The 11,775-nt window shown below is 37.0% G+C and overlaps 1 protein-coding gene across 1 annotated transcript in view; it reads left to right on the plus strand.

Moving 5' to 3' along the window:
• Nucleotides 1–10,318, plus strand: part of LOC104677081 (cyclin-Y-like protein 2) — a 69,865-nt gene extending 59,547 nt beyond the window's left edge. Inside the window, 3 exon segments of the mRNA XM_030941152.1 lie at nt 7,750–7,808; nt 7,811–7,911; nt 9,438–10,318. Coding sequence (XP_030797012.1) covers nt 7,750–7,808; nt 7,811–7,911; nt 9,438–9,548 — 271 coding nt within the window. The 3' untranslated portion in view covers nt 9,549–10,318.
• Nucleotides 10,319–11,775: the final 1,457 nt, after the last annotated feature.

Here is an 11,775-nt window from a genome sequence, read left to right on the forward strand (position 1 = left end):
TGGATTAAAGATTTAAATCTCAGCTGGGTGTGGTGGCTCACGCCTGTAATCCCAGCACTTTGGTAGACTGAGATAGAAGAATCACTTGAGCCTGGTAGGTCAATACCAGCTCAGGCAAACCAGTGAGATTCTGTCTCTATTTTTTAAAACATTAAAAATTTAAAAAAATTTAAATACGGAATCCTTTCCCCATTTCTTGTTTTTCTCAGGTTTGTCAAAGATCAGATGGCTGTAGATGTGTGGTATTATTTCTGAGGACTCTGTTCTGTTCCATTGGTCTATATCTCTGTTTTGGTACCAGTACCATGCTGTTTTGGTTACCGTAACCTTGTAGTATAGTTTGAAGTCAGGTAGCGTGATGCCTCCAGCTTTCTTCTTTTGACTTAGGATTGTCTTGGCAACGCGGGCTCTTTTTTGGTTCCATATGACTTTAAAGCAGTTTTTGCCAATTCTGTGAAGAAACTCAGTAACTTAATGGGGATGGCATTGAATCTACAAATTACCTTGGGCAGTATGGCCATTTTCAAAATATTGATTCTTCCTATCCATGAGCATGGTATGTTCTTCCATTTGTTTGTGTCCTCTTTTATTTCACTGAGCAGTAGTTTGTAGTTCTCCTTGAAGAGGTCCTTTACATCCCTTGTAAGTTGGAGTCCTAGGTATTTTATTCTCTTTGAAGCAATTGTGAATGGAAGTTCATTCATGATTTGGCTCTCTGTCTGTTACTGGTGTATAAGAATGCTTGTGATTTTTGCACATTGATTTTGTATCCTGAGACTTTGCTGAAGTTGCTAATCAGCTTAAGGAGATTTTGGGCTGAGATAATGGGGTTTTCTAAATATACAATCATGTAACAAGAAATGGGGAAAGGATTCCCTATTTAATAAATGGTGCTGGGAAAATTGGCTAGCCATAAGTAGAAAGCTGAAACTAGATCCTTTCCTTACTCCTTATACGAAAATTAATTCAAGATGGATTAGAGACTTAAATGTTAGACCTAATACCATAAAACCCTAGAAGAAAACCTAGGTAATATCATTCAGGACATAGGCATGGGCAAGGACTTCATGTCTAAAACACCAAAAGCAATGGCAACAAAAGCCAAAATTGACAAATGGGATCTAATTAAACTGAAGAGCTTCTGCACAGAAAAAGAAACTACCATCAGAGTGAACAGGCAACCTACAGAATAGGAGAAAATTTTTGCAATCTACTCATCTGACAAAGGGCTAATATCCAGAACCTACAAAGAACTCAAACAAATTTACAAGAAAAAAAAACAAACAACCCCATCAAAAAGTGGGCAAAGGATATGAACAGACATTTCTCAAAAGAAGACATGAGTACAGCCAACAGACACATGAAGAAATGCTCATCATCACTGGCCATCAGAGAAATGCAAATCAAAACCACAATGAGATAGCATCTCACACCTGTTAGAATGGCAATCATTAAAAAGTCAGGAAAAAACAGGTGCTGGAGAGGATGTGGAGAAATAGGAACACTTTTACACTGTTGGTGGGATTGTAAACTAGTTCAACCATTATGGAAAACAGTATGGTGATTCCTCAAGGATCTGGAACTAGAAGTACCATATGACCCAGCCATCCCATTCCTGGGTATATACCCAAAGGATTATAAATCATGTTGCTATAAAGACACATGCACACGTATGTTTATTGCGGCACTATTCACAATAGCAAAGACTTGGAATCAACCCAAATGTCCATCAGTGACAGACTGGATTAAGAAAATGTGGCACATATACACCATGGAATACTATGCAGCCATAAAAAAGGATGAGTTTGCATTCTTTGTAGGGACATGGATGCGGCTGGAAACCATCATTCTCAGCAAACTATCACAAGAACAGAAAACCGAACAGTGCATGTTCTCACTCATACGTGGGAACTGAACAATGAGATCACTTAGTCTCGGGAAGGGGAACATCACACACAGTGGCCTATCATGGGGAGGTGGGAGGGGGGAGGGATTGCACTGAGAGTTATACCTGATATAAATGATGAGTTAATGGGTGCAACACACCAACATGGCACAATTATACATATGTAACAAACCTGCACGTTATACACATGTACCCTAGAACTTAAAGTATAATAATAATAATAAAAATTAAATCTAAGACCTGAAATATGAAACAATAAAACATTGGGAAAACTCTCTGGGATACTGGACTCAGCAAATATTTCTTGAATATTTCATAAGCACAGGCAGCCAAGCAAAAATGGGCAAATTAGGTCACATCAAATTAAAAAGCTTCTGCACAGCAAAGTAAACAGTCAATTAAGTGAAGAAACAACCCACAGAATGGGGAAAGATATTTGAAAACTATCTGACAAGGGATTAATAACCAAAATATTTTAAAAGCTCAAATAAGTCCATAGAAAATGAATCTAATAATCTTATTTTTAAAATGGGCAAAATATCTGAATAGACATTTCTCAAAAGAGGATACATTAGCCAGCATGATGACACGTGCCTGTGGTTTCAGCTGTTTGGGAGGCTTATTATTACCTGAGCCCGAGAGGTTGAGGCTGCAGTGAGCTGTGATTGTGCCACTGCACTCCAACCTGAGTGACAAAGTGAGACCCTGTTTCAAAACTAAGAAAGGCATACAAATAGCAGATAGGTATATGAAAAGATACTCAACATCAATATCATTGATCTTCAGAGAACTGTAAATCAAAATTACAATGAGAGATCATCTTACCCACTTAAAATGGCTTTTATTCTAAAGATAGCCAATAACAAATGCTGGTGAGGATACAGAGAAAAGGTGACCCTCATACACTGTTAGTGGGAATGTAATTTAAGTACAACCATTATGGAGAAACGTTTGGAGTTTCTCAAAACTAAAAATAGAGCTACCATATGATCCAACAATCCTACTGCTGGGTATATATGCAAAAGAAAGGAAGTCAGAATATCAGAGATACCTGCACTCTCATGTATATTGCAGCACTATTCACAACACCCAAGATTTGGAAGCATTCCAAGTTTCCATCAACAGATAAGTGGCTAAAGAAAATGTGGTACATATACACAATGGAGTACTATTCAACCACAAAAGAGAATGAGATCCTGTTATTTGCAAGAACATGGATGGAAATGTTCAGTGAAATAAGCCAGGCACGGAAAAACAAACTTCACATGCTCTCACTTATTTGTGGGAGCTAAACATTAATTCAGTTTTTTTGTTTGTTTGTTTTTTGAGATGTAGTCTTGCTCTGTCACCCAGACTGGAGTGCAGTGGTGCTATATCGGCTCACTGCAACCTCCGCCTCCTGGGGTCAAGTGATTCTCCTATCTTCACCTCCCGAGTAGCTGGGATTACAGGCATGTGCCACCATGCCTGGCTAATTTTTGTATTTTTAGTAGTGATGAGGTTTCGCCATGCTGGCCAGGCTGGTCTTGAACTCCTGACCTTGTGATCTACCCACCTCGGCCTCCCAAAGTGCTGGGATTATAGACGTGAGCCACTGTGCCTAGCCTCAAACAATTTAACTCATGAAGACATAGAGTAGGAGAATCGTTAGCAGAGGCTGGTAAAAGTAGTATGGGGGATGAGGAGTAAGGGGTAATGGTTAATAGATACACACATATAGTTAGAAAAAATAAATAAGATCTAATATACAGGGTGACAACAGTCAATAATTATTTAATTGTACATTTTACAGTAACTAAAAGGGTGCAATTGAATTATTTGTAAAACAAAGGTATGCTTGAGGCATGATGGATACTTCATTTACCCCGATGTGATTATTACACATTGTAGTCATCAAAATATTTTATATACCACATAAATATATACACCTATAATATACCCCAAAAACATTTTTAAAGACTTTCATTCAGAATTACTACACTGTATATTTACAAGTGAATTGAGGATTCTTGTGACTAAGAAGAGACTCACTAGTGATGGTCAGTTAGTTTTGAAATGGCTGCTAAATTACTGCTTTGCTAATTGTAGAAACTGAATTGTTATGGTGATATTGCTAGTAACCATTTTAGCAAAGGATGTAACAGAAAGTGAATTTGAAACAAATAGAAGTACTTTGAAAGCTGCAGAAGCTAAAGTGCTCTTAATCACTGCTGTCATCAGTCTGTAAATTGGTTTCTTGAAGGGAGCAAAATTTGTAATTATGAACACTTAGTCCTGCTATAATGGCAGCTATTGTTCTCAAAACCTGCAGCAAATCCAGTAGGGCTCTAGTTCTAGTTACAAGGTCAGAGAATATGCAGAGAAATGTGCAGGTTTCCACAGATGTGAGCTCCAGAAGCAGTGGTGGCAGAAGCCAGCTCCAGTACTACACAATGCTGTTTGTGAACACAGAAGCACCCAGATCTATGCTCTGAGCAGGAGCTATGTTCACGAATTTTAGAAAATGTAAAACATTGCAACAAAGTGTGTAATGTACATTTATCTTGTTCCTCTGCTGTTGATTGTAATGATCTCTTTTGGACTGTAAATTGAACCATTTCAAAATTAGTGTTTATCAGATTTTTCTTAAAACTTTTCAACATCTGTTTGTCTTGTTAGAATATATTTTCCTTCAGAAACATCACTAATTATCAGGGAAATGCAAATAAAAACCACAGTGTGATACCACCTTACTCCTGCAAGAATGGCCATAATTTAAAAATTGAAAAATCATACATGTTGGTATGGATTTGGTGAGAAGGGAACACTTACACTGCTGATAGGAACGTAAACTAGTACAACCACTGTGGAAAACAGTACTGCCATTCAATCCAGCAATCTCACACTGGGTTTCTACCCAAAACAAAAGAAGTTGTATGAAAAAGACACATGCACATGCATGTTGATAGCAGCACAATTTGCAACTGCAAAAATATGGAATGCCCATCAATGAATGCATAGATAAAGAAAGCTTGGAATATATACACCATGGAATACTGCTGAGCCGTAAAACAGAATGAAATAATGGCCTTTGTAGCAACTTGGATGGAGCTGGATGCCATTATTCTAAGTGAAGTAACTCAGGAATGGAAAACCAAATATCATATGTTCTCACTTATAGGTGGGAGCTAAGCTATGAGGATTTTATATGTATTTATACACATACACACACAGACACACATACATACATACATACATACATACATACATACATACATACATGTAAGTTAAACTGAGCAACTCCTATTCAGAAAATTTGCTGTGCCTGTAAAGGGTATGCTATTCAGCCATTTAAAAAACAACAAAAAACTAAGAAGATACATATCCTGTAGACATAATGGGTTTCTTCAGTAACTAAGCCTCTATTAATAAGCGTGTTATATAAAATATTGTATTTTATACATTTAAAATACGTTTGTGGAAAAACGTAAGAGATTATGAAGTGCATATATTCCTATAGTAAATTAAGTCCAGATTAGCTGATTATTAAAGCATTATCTGATTTATATTCCCATAGTCTTATGGTTATATGAATAGAAAATTAATGTTAGAAGTAGTTTCAGTGGGGTTTTCAGTTAAACAAATGAGAAAACCACATATCTGCTTATATCCTAACTGCTTTCCATACCAGAGAACATCAAGCATTTGTTGACTTATCCGATGGATAAAAGATTAAAACTTTAAAACCAAGAAACCTAATATGCTGTTGAGGTATTGTTTTTATACAGTTAAGTCTTTACAGGGATTACTATGAAAGTGGTAAGATTACTCTAGTTTTATATTTATTTAAACATTTGACAAAGTGCTGGATACAGTGGCTCATGTCTGTAATACCAGCACTTTGGGAGGCCAAGGTGGGAGTATCACTTAATCACAGGAGTTTAACACCAGCCTGGGCAACAAGTGAGACCCTGTCTCTACAAAAAGAATTTTTAAAAAGCGGCATGAACCTGTAGTCCCAGCTACTTGAAAGGCTAGGATCATGCCACTGCACTTTAGCCTGAGTGACAGAGCCAAGACCCTGTCTCAAAACAAACAATAAACAAAAATCTTTTGCCAGGACAGCTGAATAATCATGTGGCAGAGGGCTGCTCCCAGCCTGTTCCCCTCTCACTGCATTCAACTCATCCGCACATTCTGTTCTGTCCAGGGGTGACAGATGCTGAGCACCTTGGGGTTTCATTTCCAACTTAGAGGAAACACTGTGTAAGGCCATCGTCCTACAAAAAGGCGTGTCATAAAATGGGTTTAGTCTAGCCAAGGTGTTTCTCTTTGATCTTTCTACCATCTGAAGTGTAAAGAGTATTCCTGCCCCATAATAGTGACAGCTAATAAATGGCATCCATCATTTCTGTCATCTGATCACTACTGCAGCGCCTTGGGAGTGAGCGTGGAGTCTGAGATGTGCAATGGAACCCTCAAGAATGAGCCCTGAGTCAGCTGCACAAGTGCAGAGAAGCCTGTCACCTTTCTCCTCATCCCAAACTTGGGGTGCTAGATGCAGAATGGACTGCAAGCAGCTGTGCCCTGTTTGGACATTAGTGTAGGAATCCACCTGTATAGACTGTATTTGTTTCAAAAAAGAATTTAGAGCTATTCTAGTAGCTCAGTGTGATATTTTTAAATAAACAGAGAAAAATTTTATTAACTGACTTAACCAAAAAATACTGCCTATTAAATTCATTTAATATTGCTTAAGGAGTATCTACAAAATCCTGACCTCAGTGTTTTCTTGCAAAAGAAGTGAAAGTAAGGACAGAGACCCTTTCAAATGAAGAATCACTAAGATACAAAATATTTATAAGCAGTATAACATTTACTTATGCACATTTTTTAAGGTTATACCATAGTCAATTTGCATCAGGCTCTGATATTTTTAAATAAACGGAGAAAAATTTTATTAACTGACTTAACAAAAAAAACCTGCCTATTAAATTCATTTAATATTGTTTAAGGAGTATCTACAAAATTCTGACCTCAGTGTTGTCTTGCAAAAGAAGTGGAAGTAAGGACAGAGACCCTTTCAAATGAAGAATCACTAAGAAACAAAATATTTATAAGTAGTATAACATTTACTTATGCATAGTTTTAAAGATTATAACATAATCAATTTGCATCAGGCTCTCCAATTTAGGAACACTGAGAGGATTTCCCTGTAGGGGAAGTTTTCATATAAATGTTGAAGAAATTGTTAAAACTGAAAACTTTTCTGTATTTGATAATCTACTGGGGTTCCAATCCAGTGTGCTTTCTTATATTTATAAGGTCTATCTCCAGTATGTGTTATCATGGGTCTTGGAGCAAGTATTATGTAAATGAAGGCATTTCCACATTCTTTACATTCATAGGTTTTATTTCAAAAATGAGTTCTTATCTTCATGTGGAACTGGGACAATTGAAGACCTTACCACGGATGTTTGTATTTATAAGGGTTTTCTCCATTGAATCCTTTCATGTTTTTAAAGAAATGAAAAAGGTGAAGGATTTACCATGTTTCTTAAGATTATGTCATTTTTCTCCATATTAAATTCGAATATATCTTTGAAAGCACGTGGGAAAATCAAGTTTATTAACACAGTTTTTACATTCAAGTTGTTTTTGTTTTTCTAAGTTTTCAAAGAGAACTGGGAAAGTTCCATGCTTTCTTGTATTTCTTAGATAGTAGGGTTCTGTACAGTGTGAGTTCTTTCATGTGTTCTAATAAACTAGAGCACATGGTGATTTTACCACATTTCTTAACATGAAATAATGTTTTTGAACTAACATTGTCCTGAGTTGGTTTTGTTGTGTTTCTCCTTCCCCAGGAATGAGTTGGAAAGGCAATTCTTGAAGCTAATTAATTATAATATCAGCGTTACTGGCAGTCTTATAGCAGATTCTACTTTGATCTTCGCACCTTGGCACATGACAACAGCCTGTATTCTCCAGTTTATCTTCTTGACAGAGAAAGAACATGGAAGCTGGAGGTAAGGCTATGAAGTTACTAAGTGGGTTTTCATTCAAACACCAATGCCAACATCTGTGACTAGGTCATATTAAGTAGTGATTAGAAAAATGGAAAGCTTCAAAATTAACTAACATACTGAAGAGCTTATTACCTTTTTGGCATTCTATTTCCTGTATCTTTTATGATTTTTACAAGGATCCACATTATTGGAAAATTATAGATATTGTCTTCTCTTTTGTGACCATAATTCAGAATATTTTAATCAAATTTAGTTCATGTGTAATATTTCCCTTGTGAACCTTTACCCTTTCAAATAATCATACATAAATGATTTCTTGTTATTGTATTCTGAGCAATGTCTACATACATAATGCACTTACCACTCGAATATTTTTTATTATTCAGTTTGCAAATTTATGTCATTTTCTACTGTACATACCACAGTGCAGTCAATCCCATGGGTTTGTTAGACAAAGCAATAGTGCCTAAGCCAAGAGACCTGCACTTAGACTGTATAAAGTGTGTGTGTCTCAAGTACTGGATGCAGAAAGTTCATGGGATTTTACTGGAAATGATAAAATTTATGGGACAAAGTAATATTTGTGGTTTGTGACTTTTGGTAAGTACATAGCAAAGTTACAGCTGACAAGGATGAACATTTAAAATAGGCATGTTCTGTAGTACCTTGGAAGCATTTTAAAATAATACATTTTCTGTCATAATTAATGTGCAAGTGAAGTAATGCCTTTTGATGCTTTAGTCATTAGACTTCTTTGATATTCCAATACAATCCAGCACATGCCTGCATCGTTAAAATTTGCTTTGAATTATATAATAACTATTATAGATTGGGTAGAGTTTGAATAGATTAATAAACTAGCTTTTTGCAAAAGTGTACATTCATTATGTTTAAGGAACAAGTACACAGGTAACAGATGATACTGCTGTTAGAAGCCTGTCACAATACTGTGACGTCTTTGGGAGCCCAATTTTTAAGTAACTTAATAAAACAAGTTCCCCTTTGCTCCAGCAATCTAATTCTAGCCCTGAAAGGAGATTATGGTAGTGAGTTGACAGAACTTGGCAGTGTAAACATCAGCCAAGTAGCTATAACTGGGCCGGACGCTGTGGCTCATGCCTCTAATTCCAGCACTTTGGGAGGCCGAGGTGGGTGGATCACGAGGTCAGGAATTCAAGACCAACCTGGCCAAGATGGTGAAACCCCGTTGCTACTAAAAATATGAAAATTAGCTTGGCATGGTGGCGGGTGCCCGTAATCCCAGCTACTTGGGAGACTGAGGCAGAGAATTACTTGAACTTGGGAGGCAGAGGTTGCAGTGGGCCAAGACTGTGCCATTGCGCTCCAGCCTGGGCGGCAGAGCAAGACTCCTTCTCAAATAAATAAATAAATAGTAAGAAATAAAAAAAAGCAGCTGTAACTGAACTATTTAAAGGAGTTGCATGTGTGGCTTATCATCAGTGGTGACTGTTAAAAAGTTGGAACCCTTTTTAAAATTGTACCTCTTTTCTATTTAACATTCTTAGGTTTTTTCAAGGATGGAACAATATAAAGTTTTCTATAGTGCTGCCAAGAACGGGTCTTTGAGTGCTGATGATGTATTTCATCTTCAGTGTGCTAAGGCCATCCTCTTCTGAAGGAAGAAATGAGGGGTAATGTAACATCTGAACCCCTCATCAAAAACATGGGAAAATATCACTTCTCCTGGCTAAAGAACTAGAAAAGTTGGTATTTTCAAAAGAAGAAACACCTCAATTCAAGTAAACTCAAGGACAACTAAGATTGCACTTCATAGTAAAGAACGGGACCTTGTCAGGGTAACAATACACTCTTACACTATTCTGTCCCATTTAATGTAAAAGGAGTTATAAAAACCATTCCAAAGTGAAGACTCCTTCTGCCCCACACACAGATATTTGCTTAGTGTGTGGGCTGATAGCTGTGATCTATGTAAGACTTTTAAAACAATAGTTTAACTTTTTAGATTTTAAAGATAACTTTTCTGTTTATGTTTTCTCTTTTCCCCAATATTGCTGCATATGCATTTGGAATCAGTGCAGTATCACTGTTAAAACATGGGAGTCTAACAACTCCTAAAGCCACTAGGAGCAGACCCAGGATTGTCAGGTATGGAAGGACTCTTCCTTCCTACTTTTACCAGTAACTACTAGTTACTGGCAATCATCAAGCAAAAGCTGCCAGATAACATTTGCCATTCACATCCTTTGTAAGCCCTTCTTATTAGCAGTTTAGCATGTTTGGGGTCATAAAAAGAGAAAGTATTGGTTATTGATTATCTACTTTTATGAAGGTCTGTGGTGTATTTCTTGTGAACTATAATGATTCTCATTTGCTGATAAATTTCCTTATTGTCAAGTAAATGTATTCAAAGATGATTTCATAGTGCCAAGCAACATGGTGATCCAGTGGTTATATAAAAATAATAAAATATGAAGTGTCCTGAAAGTTTCAGGGCAGTTTTTAGCTTTAATATAGTGTGCCTGGGCCCTCCAGAGGACTGCAACATATATGTACATGCTATAAATCTTTACAAAATATCATTTGGAAGTGTAATTGTATTTCTTCTTTTTATTTTTAATAGATGGTGCCTCACTATATTGCCCAAGCTACAGTGCAATCAGAGACACAATCATAGTGCACCACAGCCTGAAAACCCTGGCCTCAAGCAATCTTCCCATGTCAGTCTACCAAGTAGCTGGGACCATAGGTGTGTACCACCGCCTCTAGGTTTATTTTGCAGAATTTGAATGTTAAGCTTTTAACTTTTTCATTTCAGTCAATATCTGCTATCTTCAAGAAGGGCTGAAACGAAAAATCAAAAGCTTAATATTCAGGAGCTTGGCATGCTTGTAGTCCCAGCTACTCACAAGTCTTAAATGGGAGAATCACTTGAGGCTCAGCCTTTGAGGCTGCAGTGCGCTGTGATTGTGCCTGTAAATAGCCATTGCACTCCAGCCTTGACAACATAATGAGACCCTGTCACTTTAAAAAATGGCAAAACTAAATAAACATAAAAGAAATACAACAAGTTTTTCAATGATGTTTTGTAAATGTTTGTAGAATTGTTACTTCTACAAGTATCAAAGCTTAAAATTACATTAAGAATTGTGGAATTCTTGTGTTTTACTTTTCTCTTGTACAGTAGCTCTTTGCAGGGCTTTTATCTACATTGATCACCTCAAATTATTTTCCCTAGATATGATAAAGGGGAGGATATGTGTTAATTCACATGTAACTAATTAGAAGGAATTAGACCCTAATAACAGTAGGTGATGTAATACATTTTATTATCCCACGTGTTAACCTGGGTACAGGTATCATATTTCATGTCCTGCTATTTAAAAAGAACTTCCATAAGCCTTAGGAACCCTACCTCCTGAAAAAGTATCATTTATGAAATGCAGAGCTTAAGAGATTGAAGTATTGATTGCAGTTTTATTTTCAAAAGATAAATGCTACAGGGGGGCGGAGCAAGATGGCCGAATAGGAACAGCTCCAGTCTCCAACTCCCAGTGCGAGCGACACAGAAGACCAGTGATTTCTGAATTTTCTTTTTTTTTTTTTTTTTAATTTTTTATTATACTTTAAGTTCTAGGGTACATGTGCATAACGTGCAGGTTTGTTACATATGTATACTTATGCCATGTTGGTGTGCTGCACCCATCAACTCGTCAGCACCCATCAATTCATCATTTATATCATGTATAACTCCCCAATGCAATCGCTCCCTCCTCCCCCCTCCCCCCTCCCCATGATAGGCCCCAGTGTGTGATGTTCCCCTTCCCGAGTCCTAGTGATCTCATTGTTCAGTTCCCACCTATGAGTGAGAACATGCGGTGTTTG

The sequence above is a fragment of the Rhinopithecus roxellana genome, chromosome 11 (assembly GCF_007565055.1).
Source record: "Rhinopithecus roxellana isolate Shanxi Qingling chromosome 11, ASM756505v1, whole genome shotgun sequence".
Taxonomy (NCBI): domain Eukaryota; kingdom Metazoa; phylum Chordata; class Mammalia; order Primates; family Cercopithecidae; genus Rhinopithecus; species Rhinopithecus roxellana.